Here is a 26,811-nt window from a genome sequence, read left to right on the forward strand (position 1 = left end):
CACTCAATCATTAGGCTTGAGATACTTCATAATTGTGTTCTTCTTAATCCAAAAGCCTCTATTTATTTGAAATAGTTTTCAAGTTTAGAAAGAGAAAGGAAGAAATGTTTCTCTTTCAAATAACTGTGAAAAAATTTTAAATAGGCACATGTATTATATCAAGGATATTTTAGACACTAAAAATTGCTTTCATGAATAGGGCATTTAAGCAGATTAAACCTATTTTCTTTATATGTTAATTGAAAAATAAACTTACAAAAATATGACCCAACGTGTTACCATGTATAAATATTTTGAATCCCATTATAAAAAGAGTTTAGAATGCTAGAATTTCTCTTTTATAAGCTATAAATGGAATGGAGTATAACTATAAGAAAAACTTTTTAATAATTCATTAAATTAAAATATATTTATACAGTCAGCATTTGCTTCAGCTTTGTCTCCAGCTGCACAGAGGTGGTACTCCTGATAATTCATATGTTAACTACTTCCATTTGTAGATGTTTTTCTGAATCATAGACCAAAGCTGATTGTGTGACAGGATAAGTCATTAGATGTGTTAGCCATGGTAAGCCATAATAAAACTATTAATGTTAGACATAATAAGATTATAAATATCAGGTTTTATATCAGCTACACTCTTAACCAAATCTCATGGCTATAGAAAGGTGAGGAGAAAATGGATTTGAAATATCTTTTTGATATTGTTTGCTTGAAATCACTTAATCCTATAAGTGACTCTTTAAAAACCATATATCCAATAATTAATATTTTGTTTTGTTTCTAACTATCTGACTCAATGGAACCATGAAAGGAGGTGCTTTATCTAGAAAAGGACAAGAAATATTTGCTTCATTGCCATGGATGTAGCATTTACTATCCGATGGAAAAAAAATGTATGTCAGTCTATAATAATTAAAACTCTTCAGAGGTTACCTTACATAATATAACTTTAATTTAATCACAATAGGCAAAAAGAATTTATAGACAGAAAAGTGAATGAGAAATTTTATGCATTGCAACACTTTAAAATATGTCATTTAATAACCAATAAAAATGATTTTTGCTTTCTGAGTAGAATATCTGAAGCATTGGATGTATAAAAATATTATTATAAATATCAGTATTTATGGGCTACTCTGAAGGCAGTTATAAACAAAACAAATTATAATAAAAAGTTTGAAATAGACACCATTTGTAAATTATCTTAATTTAAATCATTGAAAATTCAAGTATTTTTTTTCTTCTAAAGTTTTACTTCATTTATGAGCATAATACATCTTAACATTCTCAAAATATTCACAGACTCTTCCACTAGCCACCTGTAAGCCTTCCTTTCTCTATCTAGAGCTATCAAGTGTAGGGTCGGAAGGCACTTTACCAGATGGATGACAGGCCTCTGCTATATGTAGTGGAAGTTTGTTAGCAAGAAATCAAAAGATTTTCCCAACCTTCTGTCCCATAATTTCTGTTGGCAGGGTCTATGTTCCACAGTGCCCTATGGCATGTTATTCCTGCATTCTAATACATTTCCTTAGTTCAGCTGCAGTTTTCTCCAGTTGGTGAATGTTCCATTGCCATTGTCTTCTGTTTGACTGAAGCTTTTTCAGTTGACAATGCAAACGCTTAAGAATTGCATCATATCTCTTATGTTGAACCTGTTAAAAAAGGAGCACACATCAGTAGAGCTTATGAAGTATAAATAGTAAACAGCCATAAAGGAAGTTTTGACTACTCTAAAAAGGAAAGCACTTAATTAGAAACTAGTCACTGTAAATAACAGTGATAATAAAAATAAACAGTAATTGTATGATAATTATTTATTCAATACTTATTACATGTTAGATACTGTGCTGAGCGCTTTCTCATATAATTAAATTCTCATAACACTTTATGATATAGGTATTATTATCCTCATTTTTGTGTAAGAAAACCAAAGATGAAAGAGTTTAAGTAATTTGACCAAGTTTTCATAGACATCAAGTGATGGTGTTTGGCATGTGAACCCAAGTGAAGAGTCCATGTTGGAGTACATTCTACTTGTCAGAACAGTTACCAGTGTTAAACTAAACTTGGCCTGATGGACTCTGTGCTTTGAGTCCCTATGTAAGGAACTGCAACTTAACCTAGTATTTAAACTAACTGAAAACGTATACTTTTACAATATACTTTTACAACAGATAACTGTGTCAACCAATCACAGAAAGCAACTAAGCTTCAATCGATCACAGGCCTCTAACTGATCAGATCCCTTAAAAAAAAAAGCAATGCTGTCCACAAATGCTGCCTGCCCATGTTGTAAAGCAGAGGTCTCTGAACCTCTCCTGTTTCTGAGGGCTGCCTGATTCTCAAATCCTTCTTTGTTCAGTAAAACTTTATTATATTTGTCTAAAGTTTTTCTTTTAACATCAGTTTTTCATTTTCTGTTTCCTGTATCCAGTGGTTCACTGAAACACAGATCTACAGATTTAAAAGATCTAGGAGAGCAGGTAGTACATTTCTCTACTGGTAAGTAAATCACTACTTATGCTGAGCCAGATGCTGCCCTGGAAGGCAATGAAGTACCATTGCATGTATAAGGGTCCTGGTGTCAGGCCATGGGAAAGTCAGTCAAAATTTCTGATGTTTAATATTTGCTATGCATAGAACACGCAATTGTTTTTTAAAAACAGATTTATTGAGATATAATTCACATACTAAATCCATCTTTTAAAGTGCACAACTCAATAGTTTTAGCATACTCACAAAATTGTGCAACTATTATTACGATCAATTTTAAAACATTTGCATAATCTACTACCCATTAGCAGTCACTCTGTATTCCCACCACCCCTTAGCAGTAGGAAACCACTAATCCGTTTTCTCTTTATATACATTTTGCCTATTTTGGACATGGCACAGAAATGAAATCATAGTCTTTTGTGACTGGCTTCTTTTACTTAGGATAATATTTTTTAAGGGTCATCCACAGTGTAGCATGTATCAGAACTTTATTCCTTTTCATTGCAAAATAGTAATAGCCCATTGTGTGATTTACCATGTTTTATTTTACATTTAATGGACATTTGAATTGATTCCATTTTTTTGGCTATTATGAATAATGCTGCCATCAATTTTAATGTGCAAGTTTTCATGTGGATATATGTTTTCACTTCTCTTTGGCATATACCTAGAAATGGAGTTACTGGGTCATATAGTAAGTATGTATATAACTGTTTAGGAATTGCCAGCCAGTTTCCAAAATGACTGCACTATTTTACAAGAACTATATGAGGGTTCCAATTTCTTCACAGCTTTGAAAATACTCATTTTGGGCAGGGGGTTATGGCCATCCTTGTAGATGTAAAATGGTATCTCAATGTAGTAAAATGCCTTTATTTAAAAGAACTAATAAAATGATAGAATAATAAGGCTGAAAAAGTTACCCATTGATATGTAGTATATGTAGTATTACATTTTATAAATATACTACGATTTGTTCATCCATTGTCCCTTTCAGGTACATTTGGGATATTTCACTTTTGAGGCTATTAAGAATAAAGCTGCTATGAGAATTCATATGTAAGTTTTTAAAGCATAAAAAAAATGTTCAATTTTCTTGAGCAAATGCCTATGAGAGGAATTGTTGAGACATAGGTTATATATATGCTAACTTTTTAAGAAACTGTCAAACCAGTTTCCAAAACAGTTGCACCATTTTATAATTTCCCCAGCAATGCAAGATCTTTCCAGTTGTTCAACATTCATTATTATCATTCATGGAATCTTTCATCTTTCTAAGACTAAAGGGTAGGGTATAGATAGCATCTCTTTGTGGTTTTAGTTTGCATTTCTTTGGTGTTAAGAGTGTTGAGGATTTTTCGTGTGTTTATCAGTCATCCTGTATCTTCTTTTGTAAAATTTCTATTCAAATCTTGTGCCCATTTAAAAAATGGCTCTCTGTCTTTTATAATATTACTGAGTGGTAACAGTAATTATTTATATGTAAGTCCAAGGTGAAAGTTGTGTGTGTGTGTTGCAAATATTTTTACTCCTCCTGTGATTTTTGCCTTTTCATTTTTTGTTGTTTTTGAGAAAAGGTCTCACTCTGTTGTCCAGGCTAGAGTGAGTGGCACAATCATAGCTCACTGCAATTTCAAACTCCTGAACTCAAGTGATCCTCTTAGCTCAGCCTCCTGGGTAGCTGGAACTACAGATACACACCATCACCATCATGCCTGGCTAAATTTTTTTTCTTTTTTTTGGTACAGATGGGATCTTGCTGTCACCCAGACTGGTTGTGAATTCCTGGCCTCAAGCAGTCCTCCTTCCTCAGGCACCCAAAGTTAGAATTACAGATGTGAGCTACCACCCTCTGCTTGCTTTTTCATTTTCTTAGAGGTCTCTTTGGAAGAAAAGAAGTTTCAAAGTTTTAAGTCTAATATATCAATATTCTTACCCTATAGTTAGTGTATTTTGTATCCTAAGAAATCTTTCCTAATCCAACATAATAAAGATATTCTCTTACAGCTTCTTCTACAAGCTTTACAGTTTTGGCTTTTACATTTACATCTATCCTCCATTTCAAATGAAATTTTGTATATGTTGTGAGGTAGACATAGAGGTTAATTTTTTCCTGATAGATATACAATTATTTCATAAACAGTTATTGATAAGACTTTCCCTTCTTCATTGAATTTCCTTGACAACTTTGTCAAATTGATAAAATATAATTAATTTCTGAACTCTATTCTATTCCATTGGTCCATTTATTCTTTTATCTATACTATACTTTCTTGATAACCATAGGTAGTAAATCTTAATATCAGGTAGGATAAATCCTACAACTTTATTTTTCTTTCCCAAGATTGTTTTGGCTTTACTAGATCATTTGCATTTTCATCACATAAATTTTAGAATCATCTTGTGAATTTCTAAAAAAAAAATACTCAACAGTGCTTTATGGAACAGTGTTAAACCTATTAATCATTTTGGGAGAAGTTGACATTTTAAAATTATATTTTACAAACCATAAACATAGTTTATCTCTCCATTTATTTAGCAGTCTTTAATTTCTCAGCTATATATATATATTTTTTTTTTTTTTTCAGTTTTTGCAGTTTTTGGCCAGGGCTGGGTTTGAACCTGCCACCTCCAGGATATGGGGATGGCACCCTACTCGTTTGAGCCACAGGCACCACCCATCTCAGCAATATTTTTAATATAGAGTTATACACATTTATTCATAAAATCAATTAGCAAGTATTTTATGTTCTTTAGGGTTAATGAAAAAAGTTTATTCATCTCACTTTTCAGTTGTTTACTACTACTACAGAGAAACTACTTAAAAATATAATTCACTTTTATATTTTGACTTATGACTTAGTAAACTTAGAAACTACTTACAAATATAATTGACTTTTATATTTTGACTATGAACTTAGTAAATAAATTCATTTACTCGTTCTAATTAGTCTTTTTGTAGACTCTTCAGGCTGCTTCTACTTAAATAATTATGCTATCTGTGAATGACAATTTTACTTCATTCTTTCCAATCTTTATGCCTTACATATTTTTTTCTTGCCTTATAACATTAACCAATGTTGTAAGACAAGAATAATGCTATATGCTACAGCACTCTACTGAGGGCAACATAGTAAATGTCTCCAAAAATAATAATGATGATGATGCTGTATGGAGGAGGTGAAATCAGACATCTTTGTCTGGTTCTCCATCTTAGGGGAGAAAACATTCAACATTTCACCAGTAAATATGATGTTCTTAGCTGTAAGTTTTTTACAGATGCCCTTTGTCAAGTTGAAAAAATTTTCTTTAGTCTTAATTTGTTGAGATTTGTTACTCAACAAATTTGTTAAAGGTGCTGAATTTTGTCCAATCCTGCTTCTAAAACCTATCAAGAGTTCATCTTTTTTACCTCTGTCATTATGTTCCTACAATGAGTTACAGGTTGGATTTTTAACAGTTTGACAAACTTTGCATTTCAAATATTTTTATTATTCCTGGTATAATACTTGCTTGGTTTGAATGTATCAGACTTTCTGGATATTGCTAAATTCAATTTGCAAATATTTTGTTAAGGATTTCTGCATCTATGTTCATGAGGGGCAATTGGTTTATAATTTCTTTTCTAATAAACATGTCATTTGTTTTTGTATCAGGGTTATGTGGCCTTTTGAAAGGAAAAGAGTTCCCTTTTCTGTATACTGAATATTTGTATAGGTTGGGTATTACTTCTTCCTTAAACATATCAGAATTCACCAGTGAAAATGTGTTGGTCTCGAATTTTTTCCTATGGGGAAGTTTTTAATTGTAATAAATTCAATTGCATTTATTCTTATTTTATATCATTCATAAGTTTAATTTAAAATGGATCATAAGCCTAAACAAACATGCGATTTCTTCCTGTATTAAGGTATTTGTCTTTTTCAAGGAATCTGTTTATTCTAAGGTATCAAATTTCTTGACATAAAGTTGTTCATAATAGGCCTTTATCACACTTCTTAAGTCTGTACCGCCTGAGGTAATGTTCCCACTATCTCTCTCTTTTCTTGATCACTACTGCTATGAGTCTATCAGCTTTATTAATCTTTTCAACTTTTGGCTTTATTGTTATTTTCCCATTTGTTTTTCTGATTTCTATTTTATTGATTTCTATTCTGTATGATTTAACTTTTTCCATTTACTTCTGGCTGAATTTATCTTATTTTTATAATCCCTTCTGGGGGAAGCTTAGATACTTGATTTCAAATATTTTACTGTTTTCTAATATAGCATAAAACCCAGTGAATTTTTCTCTAAATACTACTTTAGCTATACCCCATAATTTTCCATATGTTATTTTCATTATCATTTGGTTTTAAATATTTTCTTATTTTGCATGTGATTTCTTCTTTGACGTATGGGTTATTTAGAATTGTAATACTCAATTTCCAAATGTTAATGTATTCTCTAGCTATTTTGTCATTGTTGATTTCTAATTGAATTCTGCTATGATAAAAGAATTTCAATTTCCTTGAAATTTATCATCTACTATACTGTCTATGTTGTTGAATATTCCTTGTGCATTTGAAAATAAAGTATAATCCATAGTTAGTTGGAGATGGTAGAAAAGTTATTCAAATCTTCTAAATGTTCACTCATTTTCTTGTATTATTCTATCAATTACTTGAAAAAAAGTTAAGATTTCTGATATAATTGTAGATTTATCTCTTCTTTTTAGTACTGTTAGTTTTGCTAAGGTATTTTGAAGCTCTATTATTAGGTAAATACACATATACAGTTGTTATTCCTTCTTGGTGAACTGACTTCCCTCTTTAACTTGCTTAATACTCCACATCTTGAAATCAATTTGATATTAACATAGAGGTTTCTTAAGATTTGTGTCTTCATAGTTTATCCCATCTTTGTACTTTCAACTTATTTGTGCCTTTAAATTAAAAGTGCATCTCTTGTGAGGAGGAGAATAGGAACGCTGATTTTTTTTTTAATTTTTTATTTCCTTGCTTAATTTTTTTCTTTTTATTTCCTTGCTTTTTTTTTTTAATTGTTGTTGTTGTTGTTGTTGAGTGAGAGTCCCACCCTCTGCCCTGAGCAGAATGCAATGACATCATGGCTCACTGCAACCTCAGACTCCAGCTGTGGGCCTCCCAGAGTGCTAGGATTACAGGCGCTTGCTGTGTGCCTGGCTAGGTATTTTTGGTTGTTATTTTTGTTTTTTATAAATTGGGGTCTCACTCTTGCTCCGGCAAGTCTCGAACTCCTGAGCTCAACCAATATTCCTTCCTTAGCCTCCCATAATGCTGGGATTATAGGTGTGAGCTACTGCACCCTGATTTTTTTATCCAGTCTGATAATTTCTCTATTTTCATTAGAGTGGTTAGTTCATTTACATTTTATATAACTATTGATATTTTGTGGTTTCAGTCTATCATATTTGTCTTCTATTAGTCCCTTTTGTCTTTTTCCTTTCTTTCTCCTTTTATGTCTTCTTTTGTATTAATTATTTTTTATTTTTCCATTTTATTTCTTCCTTTGTCTTGCTAACTATACTATACGTATGTTTTCTTTCTTTAAAACTGCATGGGGAATTTCAGTAAGTACCTTTAACTTTTCACAATCTAGCTTCGATTAATACATGCACCATACCAGTTCATGAAAATGTTGGAACTTTATAATAAAAGGCCATTATTGAGATATATCTTACTGTACATGTATTATAAAACTCAAAATACATTATTTTTTATTTATTTGTTTGTTTTATGATACAGAGTCTCACTTTGTCGCCCTTGGCAGAGTGCTGAGGTGTCATAGCTTACAGCAACCTCAAACTCTTGGGCTCAAGTGATTCTCTTGCCTCAGCCTTCTGAATAGCTAGGACTACAGGCACCTGCCAGAATGTCCAGCTATTTTTAGAGATGGGGTCTCGCTCTAGCTCTGGTTGGTCTCCAACTCATGAGCTCAGGCAATCCACCTCCTTTGGCCCTCCCAGAGTACTAGGATTACAGGCATGAGCCACTGTGATCAGCTATTGTTTTTATTTTAAAGTATTAATTGGCTTTTAAATAATTCACAAAAAGAAAAATACTCATTTATGTACCCATATTTTTCATGTTTTAATCTTTCTCAACACCATTTTCTTTCAGCTTTAAAATTTATTTTTCTTTAACATTTCTTGTTCTATGAGTCTAGTGGAAACAAAATCTATCTGCTTTTATTTATCTTAAAATCCCTATATCACCTTTTTTTTATTATTTATTTATTTTGAGACAGAGTCTCACTCTGTTGCCCAGGCCAGAGTCCCATGGTGTCAGCCTAGCTCACAGCAACCTACAACTCCTAGGTTCAAGAGATCCTCCTGCTTCAGCTTCCCAAAGGACTACAGGTGCCCATCACAACATTTGGCTAATTTTTCATTGCTAGGCTGTAATGAAGTTTCCTAAAACCCCTGCTAAGGTGGTACCAGGGAAAACTAATTAGGGAGCCAGGAGTTTCAAATCTCTCTAAGCAATGAGAAATCATGCCCTGGATTGTCAGTGGAGACCAATTTGAGGATCCTGGACCACTGCTCCCAACAAGTGGTAATCATTCCTCTCCTTGCTGGCATAATATCAGAAAGAAGTCCTAGAAAAGAGTTAAGAACTTTGTCACTGCTCAGTAGTAGAGAGGCCATATCCTCACAGTGTCAAGAAGGGCCATGAGAGGGCCACTAACAAGGCATCTTTACCCCTACCAAGCCATAGTGGTATCAGCAGAGGCTACAGGCCTGCCAAAATTCCCACTCCTGACCAGTAGTAATATGAATCCCTAACCCCCTTCCATGGGAGTCAGTGGAGTCAATAGAAACTGGCAGGAGAATCTGTACCTAATTACCATCTGGAACTAATGAAGAGGCAGAATCTTAAAACATGTCCAGATTTCAATAGAAAATTGCTTATAACACCAAAAGCTAATAAGATCTCAAACTGAATAAGAAATCACAATCAGCATGTCCTAACATCAAGATAACACAGAAGTTAAAACTATCTGGCAAGTATTTTGAAACAGTTATCATAAAAATATTTTTAAAATAATGACAAACATGCCTAGAAAAATAGAAAGTCTCAAGAAAGGAAAGAAGATACGAGAAAGACCTCAGTGGAAACTTAAGAACTAAAAGATTATAACCAAAATGAAAAGTTAAATGGATTTCAATAGCAGATGTGGGGAACTGATGAAAAGAAAATCCATCACTGAAAGCACACTAGAAATTACTCAGTCTAAACAACAGCGAGAAAATAGGCTGAAAAGAGAATACAATAGAACCTCAGGAGCCTATGAGACTACAAAAAAGAGATCTAATATTTGTGTCATGAGTGTTCTAGAAGGAGAGGAGAGAGGAGAAAGAGGGTAGACAGTTTAAAAGTATTCAAATAAATAATGGCTAAAAAATCTCAAATTTGGCAAAAGATGTAAACTGACAGAATTGAGAATCTGAGATAACTCTAAAAAAGATAAATCCAAAGAAATTCATTAAAAAAACTTGTCATGGTAAAATTTCTAAAAACTAAAGACAAAATTTTGATGGCAGCAAGACAAAATACCTTACATACAATTGTATATGGGAAAGCAATTCAAATGACAGCAGATTTCTCCTTAGAAATCATGGAGGCCAGAAGAAAGTGAAATAACATATTTCAACTGTGGAAAGAACTGTCAACCCAGAATTCATATCTAGCAAAAACACAGTTCAGAAATGAAGGAGAAATCAAGACATTATCAGATAATAAATAAAATAAAAGAACGTATCATTAGCAGACCTGCCCCAAAAGAAAAAAATTTAGAAATTTTCTTTTTTTTTTTTGAGACAGAGCCTCAAGCTGTCCCCCTGGGCAGAGTGCTGTGGCATTATAGCTCACAGCAACCTCCAACTCCTGGGCTCAAGCAAGTCTCCTGCCTCCGCCTCCCAAGTAGCTGGGACCACAGGCGCCCGCCACAACGCCCGGCTATTGTTTTGGTTGCAGTCGTCATTGTTGTTTTGGCGGTTCCGGGCTGGGGATTCGAACCCGCCACCTTAGGTGTACGTGGCTGGCGCCTTAGCCCGTTGAGCTATAGGCACCGAGCCTAGAAATTTTCTAAAGAAAAAGGAAGTGATATAAGAAGAAATCTCAGAACATCAAGAAGGAAGAAACAACATGATGAAACAAAAATATGGGCAAATAAACTAGAAAGACAAAAGGGTCATAGATGAAGGGTACATGTTGCTTTTTGTAAGTGTTGTAAATTTCTAAAATTAACCTGAGTGAATGTTATATACATCTATAAATATACTAAAAGTCACTGAATTATGTGCTTTAAATGGTGAGTTGCATGGCATGTAAATTATATCTTAATAAAGCTGTTTTTAAAAAACTAAATAGTGTTGCCTAATGAAAGAGGCACAAGATAACTTTTTGGACATTCTGGGAAAGTTCTGTATCTTGATATAGGTAATGGTAATGCAGATACATTCGTATACTAGTCAAAATTAATCAAACTAAATACTTATAATTTGTGGACTTATCCTCATGACAATTATACCTTAAAAAAAATTACTAGGTAATTTCAAGTTTCTTTCCAAAACACAGTTACAATAGTGTGTTAAAATTTAGATGCTCCACAGCTTAACCAACTCTAATACTGATAATTTTATGGGCTAAATGTGTAAACTCATTTGGTTTTAGTTATCAACTTCGTATGTTTAATGAGATTGGTTGTATTTTGCATTGATTTTTTAAACACATATGTTTTAAAAAATAAGTCTTTTTACACATGTTAAAAATATCTTCTCCAGAACTGAGTCTTCTCTCCTGTTATAGTGTATTTCCATTAGCTGGAAACTTGTAGTCAAAAGTAAAAATATTTAATCATAGAGTTTGTAGGTGTTTTGTTTTTTAAAAGAAATGCTTCTCTAACATAAATAGTTAAGTTTTTTCTCATATTGCCTTGAATACTTTCAGAAGTGTGTGTGTTTTATTTGTATCATTTATACATGGGTTATTTCAGGATCCTTTTTCCATTAGTCATTTTTTTTTCTGTTTTTATACCACTTATATATTAACTATTTATAGTTTTATAATAAATCTTGCCATCTATAAGGACAAAATAATTTCTTATTTATTTGGATTCCTTGTGAACTATACAGTAAAATCAACATGTTTCTTAGAAAGAATATGTAAAGGTAGGGGTTTTATCTTCACATTCCTTAGTTTTTTGTATTATGTCAAATTAGTTAAAAGAAAAGTGGCAATATGCATCTTTTTATTTCCTAAATTGATGTATTAAAGGTAAAAATCATTTTTTATTTGCCCTTATTAACATCTTTTCCATATTTTGCTCTCCTTTTCTAAACAATAATGACTATAGTAGTCTATTAGTTGTAACACAATGCTTTAAGAATTTAGTCACACTTTCAATTTTGCCTAACATTTGTTTTGAATCTTGATAATTGCAAATATTAAATCAGAGAAGTTTGAAGGTATTTTGAGGCATCTCTGACGTCTAGGAATGGGCATCCTTTTTAATTGTGAGTATAACCTCTGTATTATAACCATTAGTTGGATATCAAATTGTTGGCGAAATGAAAGCTAGAACAATTCTAGACCAGATTTAAATAGGAGTGAGTTCTGGTATTGTTTAAATACATTCACATATTTGAACATCTTTGAATGAACATCTAGTTATCTAGTTACGTATTTATCTACTAAACTTTATAGTTCTTTCTTGCTCTTCATCTGTTTTGAGTTGCGAATAAACTATGAAAATATTAATGTAACTTTTAAAAATGGTCCCATATAACACTGAAATATAGATAATTAAGACTTACCTCTATTTCTTTTCTAAGTTTTTCATGTGTCTTTTTTTCTTCCTCAAGAAAACAAGTTTTTTCATTGATAATTTCTTTTACAGCTGTAATTTTATCCTTTAACTTTGTAATGTCTTCCTGTATGTTTATAAAATTTAAAATATACAAATAAAAAAGACGTAGTCAATATAAATCCAGGATTTTTAGTATTTCTATAATTGGAAAACTAGCCAAATCAAAATTCAATTTTGATAAATAGGATTAGAATATTACTTCTATGTGTGTGCAAAATAAAGAGCTATTATCTGAATAAAACACCTTAGATTTGAAAACATATAAAACTAAAAACTAAATGAAAATAAGACATAAAGGAAAATGATAGTCATGGTATTAACTGCCCAACAGTGTAAAGGATACTTTTTAATTCTCTAGCAAGAAATGATCTATATTTTAAGTCTGTGTCTTCTAATGTCTTGAAAAATACAGTAAGAGAAACAGAAAGATGATTAAGATGCAATTATTAATTCATATTGTTTGCATTAACAGCATTAAGCATACTAAATTGATCTGAATTGGTCTGGATCCATAGCTGGATCTGGAGCACAGAAGCTGAGGCTTCAACACTTGGGAATTATACTTTCTGCAACCAATTGATTAACTATTCACTGTGATTTTGTTTGACCATATATTGTCATAAATCCACAAAGGATTTGTGGGTGTTTCTTAATGCATTTGCACACTTGATATAGTTGTTATACAACATATGTACTTACCTACATTTTAAGACTTGTTAGTTTCTAAATGCAGAATAGTATTTTTTATTAACTTAATGATGAATTTATCATTTAGTATATGAACTTTCAAAAAATGAATAATAATAGAAAAGGTTTTGCTAAGTAATAATGCAAACCTGTACTTGTGTTACTCTCTTTCCTCCTGGATTTTGGAGATCTTGCATGAGTTCTTCTTTCATTGTTCTTAGTTTTTTAACGAGTTCTTTCTTTTCATGGAGTTCAATCATAAATGGCCATTTGCTTTCTACCTCCTTCATACTATCTTTATGTGCTTTTATTTTTATATAATATTCATTATATTTTATCATGTGTCCCTCAAAATCCTCTTGGGCCATTTCTATGTCAAATTTAAGCTTCACATTTTCTGAATGTAAGGATTTGATTTGAGTTTCTAGGATACTGCACTGAAGTTTGATATTCTCTATGGTAGCATCTTGCTGATCAATTTGTCTTTCTGTTTCTTTGGTTTCTGCAGAGACAACTGCTATTTGTTTTTCAAGCTCCTGGAGTTCATTCTGTAAAATAGTTTAATATTATCATTATTAATTCATGATATTAAACATAAAAGGAAAGTCATTATTTTGATCTATAATATAGAAAAATCACTTAACATAAAAATATATATTATCTAATAAAAACTGATGTATTACAGAAGAAAACATACACTAAAGTAACACAATTATTTTATAATCTCAGAAAAATCTGTTATATTTTTCTTATTTTTTAATGTTCATATAATCTTGAAAATTAAAATCACATCATTTTATCTTAGTATTTTATATATATGATAATCATTTTAATATTTATAGACATCAGAAGTACAAACTCAAGACAATATGATAAAAATAATGGAGCCCTGCATTAAGAATCAAAATGTCCAGGTTCTCATGCTTTTACTGCTGCTTACTAGCTTGTATGATCATGTATAACAAACTTAATTACTCCACCCAAACTTCAGTTTCTTCATTTGTAAAATGAATATAAAGATAACTAGTTTGCCTCTCTGGGGCATTTGGCATTGCTAACCAGTGCCTCCTTGTTAAAGCCTTATTTCCACACCACCCTACCCTGTTCTGGTTCCCCTCAGTTATATCTGGATATTCCTTCTTAATCTCAGCTGTTCTTTTGAATACAAGTTTGCCTCAGAGTTTAGTCATCATAATTTCCTCTTTTCATTGTATTTATATTCCTTGAGTAATTTCATCTACATTCACATCTTGAACTCTGCTGGTGATTCACTGGATGTAAGTGGCTGTGAGTTCTACACCCAGCTAGAACCACAACACCTCAGTGGCATAGAACAACCACGTATTTATTGCTGACATGACTGGAAACAGGTGGGGCTGGTTAGGAGGTTCTGCTGCTCAACTATCTAGGGGGTTGGCTGGTTATAAGATGATATAGGTTGGCTTTTACTGGGCTGACAAAGGTTTCTTGGCTTTGCTTTAGGCATACCTCCTCCAGTGGGCCACCCCAGTCATGTCCTTCTCATGATAACAGCAGAGGCAAAAGAATGGAAGTTCCTATATGTCAGAGTTTTTTAAAGCTTTTACTTGAATCACATTTGCTAATATCCCAGCTAGTCACATGATCAAACTCAGTGTCTAGGGGAAGTGTGGCCACCATTATGGGAGAGCATTAAGCGTTCTAATGATACGGAAAATGGTGTGGATATACAGAGGGATGAAAAATAGGGACCAAAAATTTTAATTACCACACTCCTATATTCCTAAACCATTACTTCTTCCCTTGTCTTTATTATCTGTATTTAACTGTTCCTCAAATTCTGTAGATACTCCAACAAAAACAACTCTCCAGGTCATCTGCCATCCTCCTTTTTCCCTAGTATGGCCATTGTCTGTAAATAAATAATTTATAATGCTGGGAGAAAGGCACTGTGTTAGAAAGGCAAACCCCTCTATCTTTTTCCTGGCAGAGACAAGAGAGGTGAGTTCACTGAAAAATATAACCTGCTGATGAGCCCCAGTTTTTATCTTCAGCTCTGATATTTTAAATGCTCACTTGACATTTCAATTTGGATGTCTAAAAGATATCTCAAGCATACATATTTAGGAAAAAACACACACCAAACATATTCCTCTGTGAGTCTTTCCAATTTTAATAAAATCTGGGTATTCACTTTCTACCTGGATATCCAAAGGCCTAGAAGTCATTCCTGATTCCTCCCTTCCCCTTACCCTCACCACCTATTTCTCAGCAAATCTGAGGGGTAGGCTCTAGGAAAAAACTCCCAATTCACTTCTGTCCAATTTTTGTAGCATAACTTAACTTCTAACTTGTCTCCCTGTTTTTATCCAGTCCCCCAACGAGGCTTCTCATATCAAGCAGAAGAATCTTTTCAAAACATAAATCATACCATGTCATTTCCCTGAAGATCCTCCAGTGGTTTTTTCCATTGTATTACTTTTCCCAGACCCCAAACTCCCAAGGTGGCTACAGGAACCTTGTCTGTCTTCTATACCATCATCTTCCCAGTGCTCAAAACAGGAACTGACACAAAGTAGCTAGCTGCTCAATAAATACTTATTAAAAGAGTGAATGAGTGATGTACAAGAAATGGTCAGGAAAGGGACACATGCCCTGCCAGATACATCAGGCTATCAATTTTACTGATGACATTTCCACCAGTTTGATCATGGCCTCTTGTCTTTCCTGGACAAATATAATTAACTGTCAACTTTTCTTATGGGCTTTAGTACTTTTCTCCTTTAATTCATTTCTACTCTACACTAGATTTATATTGTTTTCTCCTCCTCCCCCCAACTCTTCCTCCTTTCTCTTCCTCTTCTCCTTTTCTCTCTCCCTTCTTCTCTTTTATTGTTTATAGCTTTATTGAGGAAAAATAGATGTAAACTTCACATATTTAAACTCTCAATTTGATAAATTTCGGCATTCTTAGATGCTCACGAAACTATTACCAAAATTAAGGCAATAAACATATCCATTATCCAAAAAGCTTCCTCCTAACGCTTTGTACTGCCCTGCCTGCCCTCTTCATTCCTAGGCAACCACTGGTCTGCTTTTCATCACTAACCATTAGTTTGATTTTCAATAATTTTATATAAATAGAATGATCATTTAATATAGTGTTAAGTCTCTCTTCTTTCAGTCAGCATAATTATTTTGAGATTCACCCATGGTTAATGTATATATCAATAGCTCTTCACTTTTAATGGCTGAGTAATATTCCTTATATGGATATATCATGCTTTTTCCACTAGTTTCATCTAACTGATGGGCATTTGGGTTATTTCTAGTTTTGCAGTGGGCCTATACATTGATTTCTCTTGGATAAATATCTAGCAGTTAAATGGCTTGGCTATATGATAGGGACAGGTTTAACTTTTTAAGAAATAAGAAATTGTTTTCCTAATTGGTTGCTGTCATTTTACATTCTATTTAACTAGGAGTTCTAGTTAGAGGGATCTGCTATACCAACCTGGTATATATGGTCAGTCTGTTTAGATTTAGCCATTCTAATGGGTTGTGTATACATAATACAAATATAAGTACATTGTCAGATGTGTTTTCAAACATTTTCTCCCAGTCTGTGACAACCCAAATGCCCAAAGGGTCTTAAAAAGATACCTCCTTTTTGTTTTCCTAATAGTATATTTAGAGGCACAAACTAAAAAAAAATGTTTCAGTGAAATTCAACCAATTTTGTGTGTCCTATTAGATAAATTATTGCTAAACCCAACACCACTAAGTCTTTCTTCCATGTTTTCTCCTAGACATTTTGCAATTTTAATTCTTACATTGAGGCCTGTGGTTCATTTTGAGTTAATTTCTATATATGGCATGAAGTGAAATTTGAGAGATTTCTTTCTTTTCTCTCCTTTTCATTCTTTCTTTCTCCTTCCTTTCCTTCCTTCCCATCTTTTTCTTTTCTTTTCTCCTTCCTCCCTCCCTCCCTCTTTCTCTTTGCATGAGGATATCTAATTTTTCCTCCACTATCTGGTGAAAAGGTTATCTTTCTCCAGTGAATTGAATTGCCTTGGTACTTCTTCAAAATCAGTAGATATGTGTGGGGTTATTTCTGGACACTTTATTTAATGCCATGGATCTATATGTCTGGCCTGAAATTATATCACATTATCTTGATTACTATACTGTATAATAAATATTAAATCAGGTAGTATGGTATCATAGAAAGACATTTTTATCTTTGTTTCTGGTTCTTGGTACAGAGTTCCTAAAACTCTTGTATTTTAGTCCATTTTGTGTTGCTGTAAAGGAATATTTGAGGCTGTATAGTCTGTTTAGAAAAAAAGATTTGGCTCACAATTTTGATGGTCAGAACGTTTAAGATTGGGCATCTGCATCTGGTGAAAGCCTCAGGTGGATTCCACTCACGGCAGAAAGTGAGGAGGAACCAATGTGCAGCAAGCACATGGCAAGAGAGGCATCAGGGCTGGGGAGCTGCCAGGTTCTTTTTAACAATCAGCTCTCAAGAGAATTAAAAAAAAGTGTGAACTCACTTCCCTAAAGGAAGGCATTAACCTATTCATAAGTAATCTGCCCTCATGACCCAAACACCTCTCATTAGGCCCCACTTCCACAGGAGATCAAATTTCAACATCAGATTTGGAAGGGACAAACATCTATCACAGCACCTTGGAATTTCCCAAGTGATAAGAATGATAGGAGCTTCTTTTGTTTTAATGAGTTAACTCTTGGTAAAATCCTAGATAGCTTCAGGATGAGGGCTGGTTATCAGAGAGACCAATCATTGATTAGAAGCCTGGAACTTTTAGCCCTGTTTTCTCAGCCTCCTAAAATGAGAGAGTCTAGAGATTAAATTAATAATGAATCATCCCAAAGTTATAAACACTCCATAAAAAACCTTCAACTGGGCTCGGCGCCTGTGGCTCAAGCGGCTAAGGCACCAGCCACATACACCTAAGGTGGCGGGTTCGAATCCAGCCCCGGCCCGCCAAACAACAATGATGGCTGTAACCAAAAAATGGCCAGGCATTGTGGCGGGTGCCTGTAGTCCCAGCTACTTGGGAGGTGGAGGCAGGAGACTCGCTTGAGCCCAGGAGTTGGAGGTTGCTGTGAGCATGATGCCATGGCATTCTACCCAGGGGGATAGCTTGAGGCTCCATCTCAAAAAAAAAAAACAAAAAAAACAAAAAAAACCCCTTCAATTGTTGGGTGCAGAGAGCTCTGAACTTGTGAACACATCAAGGGCTGGGTGGGTGGTGTGCCAGGAAAGGGTATGCATGGAAAGTTCCATGCATGCTCTCTCCCCCATACTTTCTCTATGCATTGCTTCTATTTGGCTGTTACTGAGTTGTATGCTTCATAATAAATCAGTAATAGTAAGTAGACTGCTTTCCTGAGTTCTGTGACTCATTCTAAAAAATTTTCAAATTGATTAGAAGTATGGGTGGCTTGGGATTTGTAATTAGCATATGAAGTGGGAGCAATCTTGTGGGACTAAGCTATTTAACTTGTGGAATCTGATGCGTATCCAGGAGGGGTATGTTCCAAGACCCACATTGGGTGCCTAGGAAAACAGACAGTACTAAACCCTATATAGTCTTTTTCCTAAACATATAAACCTATGATACTTAAAGCCAATTTCAAGAACAGGCACTCCACTGTCCACCTGGACCCCACCAAGGATATCTGACATTATTTACAAATTAACTCATTTAATCCTCATGAAAACCTTATAGGCAGGACCTACTATTATCTCCATTTTATAACTGAGAAAACAGGGGCACAGAAAAATTCAATCATGAAGCCAGAAGTGGGCAAATTTGGCCTTTCAAACTAGACAGTTCACTTCTATGACGTATTTAATAACAACATACAAGTCACAAGTAAAGACGTGGTTTTCATTTTTATTTGTTTAGTTATATTTACAGAGTATTGTTATATCTAATTATGCTGCTTGCAAAGACCATGCATGGCTCCCAAATACCCTGAAGTGCGATTATGAATATATTATGAAAGAGAAGGGACATAGAGGGAGGCTACTTGAAATGTTCAATTGCTATGAATAACTCACAAGTCACAGCTTTAGAAACACTGTCTTAAAAATTAACCTTCCTTCAATTCAGCATTTTAGGAAAAACTATCAAATAAGTGAATTTGAAATAATTCTTTGTCACATGTGAGGTTATATGGTTATACATAGTTGCAATGACATAGTTGAATCTTTATATATTGGGAGTGTAAACAGTTTCATAAAACTAGAATATTCATATGAACTTTACTTAAGGAGAACAAAATAATTGAGACAGAATAAATTTAATACTGACTTCCAATATTAAATATTCTTTTTCTTTTTTGAGAAAGATCCTCAAGCTGTTGCCCTGGGTAGAGTGCAGTAGCATCACAGCTCACAGCAAACTCCCACTCCTGGGCTTAAGCGATTCTCCTGCCTCCGCCTCCCAAGTAGCTGGGACTATAGGCGCCCACCACAATGCCTGGCTATTTTTTGGTTCCAGCCGTCATTGTTGTTTGGCAGCCCCAGGCTGGATTCAAACCCACCAGCTCAGGTGTATGTGGCTGGCGCCTTAGCCTCTTGAGCCACAGGCGCAGAGCCAATATTAAATGTTCTTAATAACTTCCTTATCACTAATTTAACATACTTTTGAAGCAAGTAAAGACATTTTAAAAACTACAAAATAGGCTACCTGCAAATGGAACAGGACTTTTTTGTTTTTTTCTATTTCTGAAGCTTGTGATTGTTGTTGCTTTGCAACTTGCTCTACAACATCTGTTAATGAAGATGTGCCTTCGTTACCTATAACTGGACAAAAGAATAAAGTACACAATAAAAATTAAAATGCAGGCATTTTAGGATAGTTATATTTCATTACTCAAAATCATAAAAAATTTGATGCTTTTTTTCTCATAAATAAAATAAATTTAGGATTTGTAATTTTCCCTGACTATATACAAAACCAAAATCAAAAGCAGTAATAATAGGCAATTCTGTGTTGCTTACTGCAATGTTATACCTGTTCCTTTATGGAACAGTATAAATATTTTGATTGTTCTAATTTTTTCCCAGACCACTTGCACATATGCTATAATTATAGTGTTACCATAACAACTCTAGAGCAATTACAGTTGACGAATTTTCATTATAGGCCAGTATTTTCAGGTTGTTATACCTTTTCTAAACACTATATATGTTTCTTCCTGGTTTAACTGCTTCCCTCTTTTATAATCTGCTATCAATTTTAACATAATTAATTTATCATGATACTATTTTGTTGTTACTGATTTTTTAGTTATTTCTTTCTTGAGATTGCTTTATTACCTTCTTTGGGAAGTCCTTGACTCCTCCTTTCTTTGTTGTCTGACATTCTCTACACCTGTAATCGCCTCTTTGCTCTTTTTCCTTTACCTTCTTAACTCCAACACAATAATCTATATTGATAATTTTTCACTTTTGTTTTTTCCTGCCATATAGTGATGATGCTGAAAGTTAAATTGTAAAACATGTCACAAGAATGACAATGACATTTTATCTTTAGTGCCAAGAATTAAAAGACAAACAGTTCAATGAGAGATTTTTGGAAGGAAAGTGAAACTTTATTTGAATCTTTGTTCTTCTGCTTTTTAGCTGTTATGACCCTGAATAAGTTCCTTAATTCCTTTGATTCTCAATGTCCTCATTTATCAAACATCATAAGGTTGTCGTGATGATTAAAGTAATGTATACAACATGCTTAGTTAGCACCAGTACCTGACAAAAGAGTTCAGACAATTAAGTCTATAACTCATCCTAGAAAAAGTGCTACCTATCTCACTGCACAGTATAATTATGATCACCAGCTTCTAGGTATTTCCCCTAGGATGCTATGCACTGGTGTTAGCACCTAGTCCACCCTTATTTTCTGGAATGAGTTCACAAACTTAATTGTCTTACCTTGTATGGTGACAGCTCTGATGGCCATCCCAAAAAACAGACTTCCAAAATTGTTCTGAAGGGTAGACTAGGTGCTGGTGATGGTACATAGCTTCCAAGGAGAGTACCTCAAAGGTGACCATAGTGATAGTCGGCCATGAGATATGTAGCACTTTTTGTAGGGTGAGTTTTTTAACTTAACTGTCAGACTACATATAGAGAGTAATTATTACAGATTAGTGACAGGTACCTCCTGTACTATGATGAAATAGATTATGAAACTAAAACCAGAATCTGTGAGAAACAGTGCCAGGAATGATTAGCAATTTCTGCCATGGGTATGGAAAATGGGGAATATAGCACTTTTGTCCAGTACTATTTGGGGGAGGGTAAGTCCTAGCAGATTTAAAATCATATTTTAATCTATTCTCCACATAAGAGTAACTGATGAGATGAAGGAGTATTTTTCTCCTTAAATTACTCAATATCTTTCCTAAAGATTGATTATATTCAAAGTTAATATGTTAATGTACTAGCTAACTGTTTTCTTTCAAAACAAAACTGAGAGGACTAAAACCTTGTAAGTAAAAAAGAAAGAAAAACAAAGCCAAATTCCTTCCTAAATGAGAGGACTCAAATCAACCTAGAGATGTCTTAATAACTAAGGAAATCCTGCATGCTTAACTTCAGATTGTCACAATCACCCTGACAATTTATGATTCTGTTCTGTCTTTTCACATCACTTCTTCAAATCTCACTTTAAACTTACCTCGTTAATGAGGTCTTCCCTGATTTTGAGACCATTTACTCTGCTCATACTGTGTCCTTTCTGCTTACCACACAAATCAGTGCTAATGAATCCAAATCTGATTTTTCTCTCTAGCTTTTTAGTTTGGGTTTCATGGTCACAGACTTCATCCTTAATTCTGCCTAACTGCCTTGAAAATGTATGCCCTTTACGTTTGTACTCCATCAGTTCTCTCAAATAATTACAATGGTAAATATTTATATCATGCTTACTTTATATTAGACATTGTTCTAAGTGCTAAGCCTCCCCTTTCCTATTATTATTAACTAACCTCCAGATCGCTCCTCCTCTCTCCTAAAACATAGCATCTGTCTTACTATTTCTCCATCACTACTCCTCTTATATTTCTTTGGTATTTCAACATCCACATAGATGGTACATATGATGCCCTGATCTCTCAATTCTTTGATGTTTTCTCCCATCTGTCCTCTCCACACTCCCACAGAGTATAACTGTACCTCATCCATCATCTTAGATTCAAATCACCTTTTATTTTTTGAGCTCATTACATCTAGTACTTACACTTTAAGTAAACTTTCAACCACACCAAGGCTTTCAATCCATTGACTCTTCTACCTCCACACAATTCCTCAGCCCCTCATGTATTCTTCTCTTCTTACCTAAGATCCCTTTGCATTAACCTTCATTTCCCTTACAGCTCACTCCCTGTCCTACTTCCCTGGAAAAATCCTAACCAATTGCTTTGTTTACTCTCAAGTAGCTGAATATGCTTAAATAAAGACACACGACTGTACTGTGGTCTCACTTTAAATCCAAGACTAAATTCAGTGGGCTCTTCATCTTAGGCCCTTAGGAGTCATTAAGTTTTATACATGATTGTTTCTCTCCTTCTCATCTGTTTGCCAACCTCCCACATCTCTTGGCCTTTTACTTTAGTTGATAATCTACCTTCTGATTTAACTGAGAAAGTAGAAAAAATCAGAGGGGTTTGTAAATTACTCATCTACTAGTATTTTGCACCTGTAGTTACATATTAGTCTACCCTTTTCTCACAATGAATCAAGTGTCCTTGCTCCTACGGCCAATCCTCTACTTTTCTACTTCTTTCCCACCTACTTAAGGACATTACTTCTTCAACTGGTCCCTCAACAGAATTTCCCTCTTCACTTGGTCAAGTGTATTATCCCTGAATGGCCCATCATATATCAATCACCATACCAATGCCCTTGACTGACATTTCAGCTACTGACTCATTTCTTCACTCCCCTTTAAAACTAGATTCCTTGCTCTCCACTTTCTCTTCTCATTCTTGGACTCATCAGCACCAATCATTTTCCACTCTAAAGCTCTTACTAAGGTATCTATGACCTCCATATTACCACATTCTGATGGACAAATTCAGTCATTTTATTTCATCTATTAACACTACTTGACACATTTTGATAATTACACCTTTTTGAAACACCATACTTCTTGGTTTCCTTTGGTGGATCCTCCTTATCTTTCTCACTTATGTTAGAGTGTCCTAGGCTTCCTTATTTTCTCACACTCATTCTACCAGTGATACCATCTAGTTCTATGACTTTAAAATCTACTTATAGGTTGAAAAACCCCAAATTTATATCTCTAATGTGAACATCCTTTTTGAACTACAGTCTCATACCAAATTGCTCACTTGATATTTCCTGTATGGATTTCTAATAGTCATTCCAAATTCATATGTTTTGAACTGAACTCTTGATTCCTCTATCCATTCCATCACTACCACTAACCCTGCTCCATCATGGTCTTCTCCACTTCAGTAAATTACAAGTTCATTTTTCTTATTGTTCAGGCCCCAAATCCTGGATTCATTAGCAAGGAGGTCTCTCCAAGGGTGTAGAGCTCAGGATGATACAACCAGACATGCCCAAAATAATCACAAAGGAAATCTTATTGTTGGTATTTCATGGGCTCTTCAGGATATGCTAAGGACATCCCACAAGTAGGTAGCCCAGGGCTGCTGCTGCCCCAGTTAACCTACCCAAGGAACAAGCCAGAACCTTGACTCTCTTCCTTCCTTTATAGGTTGCATACAATCCTTTTGGCAAAACCCATTTGTTCCAACTTTAAATTATACTGGAATCACCTGTTATCAGTTCCAAATACCATCAGAGCAGAGAACTCTTCCTTGATAACCCTCTTTAAAACATGACCTCTCCTATCTCACCCTCTATTTCCTTGCTCGACCAAAATTTTCTTAACACCATCTATCACTACTGACATCTTATACACTTGTTTCTTTTCTATATCCTGTAAACTCTATGATTACAGAGAAGTGGCTGGTATATAAGAGGGTTCTATCGTTAGTCTATCTCTACTCCAATTCACCCTTTTCTGACAGTATAATGTTCCTAAAGCACTGTTTTGATCATGTTAACATCAATGCCAATCTTTCAACTCCATTTTAGATGAAATCTTCTCTAAGAAGTCTTTTTCTATCTTTCTGAGCAAATGTGATCACTCTCTTTTTAGAACAATTATTTTTAGATCTCTATTATGATATGATAGATAATAATATACATCCTAGAGTAAGACAGAGCTAGCTAGTTTTAAATCCAGGCTGTGCCACTTATTAGTTTATTAGGTAAATTATTTCTAACCTAGGCCTCAGATTCCTTATTTGTAAAATGAGAGCCATACTAGTACCTGCCTAATTAGGGCTATTGTGAACACTAAATGAAATAACATATGAGAAGCATTTAGCAAATTCCTGTCACATGGTAAATACGCAACAAATTTTTATTCTTATTATTTTCATTATTTTTTAGTATCTTACCTCATTAAACTACGGGCTTCAGGAAGGCAAATATAGTGACTTATTTATTTTTAATATTCAAAAAAATATTTGATGAAGTAACTAAAGAATAAATAAAATTAGATTTATAAAATGAAAAATAAAGTAGCCGGTACCTATTAATCTGTATTTCTGAAGCAACATAAACCAAAGAACTTTCGGGTGATATTTATTTAAACCATGCTATAAAATTGAGAAAGTTTTAGTTTCTTTCCAGATTTCTACTGTGAAATGATAAGAAATAAAAATGAAAATAATCTACTGCCATCTACTGATAACTCATTAGAATTCCATAAATCAGGCAAACAGACTTTAAAGACAAGACTGTCTTTTCAATCGTGTTTTTAAGGAAAATTGGAGCAGTCATCCAAAAAGAATCAACTAATTAATTGACTCAAGATTTATTGTATACTTACTACATACCAGTGTCTTAGAATCCTTGAAAACTAGGAATTTCTTCCTTCTTTGGACAGACAATGAGATTGAAGTTTTAGGATTCTTTGGACAGACAATGAGATTGAAGTTTTAAGACACTGAAAAAGAAAGAAAACAAAGTGTTTTTACTATTCCTTACCTCCTTATCCAATATAATACAGGCAACACTCACGTATTATCCATGTTGCTTCTAGCTTTCTACCAATGGAGAGAAATTCTCTGAATATATATATAGTACCAAACCACAAAGACATCTCTTGTTTTGGACTGTGGACATAGAGGGGTTGTTCTTCAGCTCAAATCTAAACTTTAAATAATGCCTGGGCAACTGTTCCAGATTTCTGACTCTAGGAAAGAAATTATAGATCTTTGGTGAAGTCTAGTCATAACCTATCTGCTTGTATCATTCAGGGCACCATGGGGTAAGATCTTTCTTTTTTATTTTTCCTCTCTAAACAAGTAACCATGATTTCTAAACTAAGAGGAACTTTGTAGTAGGTTAAATCATGGCCCCCAAAATATATGTCTACTTCCTAACTACTAGGACCTATAATTGTGACCTTAATTGGAAAATGGGTATTTGCTAATATAATTTGGTTAAGGATCTTGAGATGAGATCAATTTGGATTTAGGATAGACCATAAAATCAATGACAAGTGAGAGACTGAACATGCAAATGGACAATAGCCAGAACATACATAAAAACAGAACTATGACCCATAACTTGCAGCAACCAACCCACTACCTATAGTAACCAATCTAGGAAGCTAGCCTATTATCTATAAATCAGACTTACAGAAAGTCAGACTACTATCGCCAGTAATAATGCAGAAAGCCAAACTATAACAACTGGGCCCAAATGGCCAGTGCTTGATTAATAACTGACAGGTTCCCTAATTTTTGTCCCCACTTCCAACTTGGTACCAGTAAGAGAGAGCAAATTATGCACTTCTAACTAATCGCACAGAATGCCTCACTTCTAGTTAGACTGCTTGCAGCTTTCCCATGCCAATTGTCTCTAATCAAGGCATACCCACTTCTCAGCCTGCATCTGATTCTGTAAAAATGCAAGAGCTAGTGGCTGACTCCCTTGAAAGCTCTGAATAAATATCCTTTGCTTATTCTCATTTGATTGATCTTCATTTATTTCCACACAAGTGTCCTTATAAGAGAAAGGCAAAGAAAGATTTGAGATGCAGACACACATAGAAGACGACCATACGAAGACAGAGGCATGCAGCCTCAGGTCATGTGGCCCCTAGCTGAAAAAGGCCTGGAGCCACCAAAACCTGTAAGAGTTAAGGGAACAATAAAAAGGCAAAAAGTAGCTCAGTGCCCCTAGCACAGAGGTTACGGCGCCAGCCACATACACGGAGGCTAGCCAGTTTGAACCCAGCCAGGGACAGGTAAACGACAATGACAACTGCAACAAAAAATAGCCGGGCATTGTGGCAGGTGCCTGTAGTCTCAGCTACTTGGGAGGCTGAGGCAAGAAAATCTCTTAAACCCAATAGCTTGAGGTTGCTGTGAGCTGTGACACCAGAGCACTCTACCGAGGGCAACATAATAAGTCGCTGTCTCAAAAAAAAAAACAAACAAAAAAGGTGAAAGGTCTTGTCAACATCTGAGTTTCATAATCTGGCCTCCATAACTGTGAGAGAACAGATTTTTGTTGTGGCAGCCCTAGGAAACTAATGGAAGCTTTTAACAAAGAAATCTGCATCTGTTACACAGCCTTTTGTGGAAAGACCCATAAACCTTAGC

At 34.3% G+C, this 26,811-nt stretch overlaps 1 protein-coding gene across 1 annotated transcript; it reads right to left on the reverse strand.

Annotated features, from left to right (window-relative positions):
• Positions 1 to 1,274: 1,274 nt before the first annotated feature.
• Positions 1,275 to 21,824, reverse strand: CCDC122 (coiled-coil domain containing 122). Its single transcript, XM_023513638.1, has 6 exons — positions 21,777 to 21,824; positions 20,417 to 20,465; positions 19,785 to 19,900; positions 13,230 to 13,628; positions 12,341 to 12,457; positions 1,275 to 1,658 (listed from the first exon to the last, which is right to left on the reverse strand). Exons 1-6 carry the CDS (start codon positions 21,822 to 21,824, stop codon positions 1,509 to 1,511), a joined length of 879 nt encoding a protein of 292 aa, XP_023369406.1. The 3' UTR covers positions 1,275 to 1,508.
• Positions 21,825 to 26,811: the final 4,987 nt, after the last annotated feature.

This window comes from Otolemur garnettii, unplaced genomic scaffold, assembly GCF_000181295.1.
Source record: "Otolemur garnettii isolate 467f Iridium unplaced genomic scaffold, OtoGar3 scaffold00043, whole genome shotgun sequence".
NCBI lineage: Eukaryota > Metazoa > Chordata > Mammalia > Primates > Galagidae > Otolemur > Otolemur garnettii.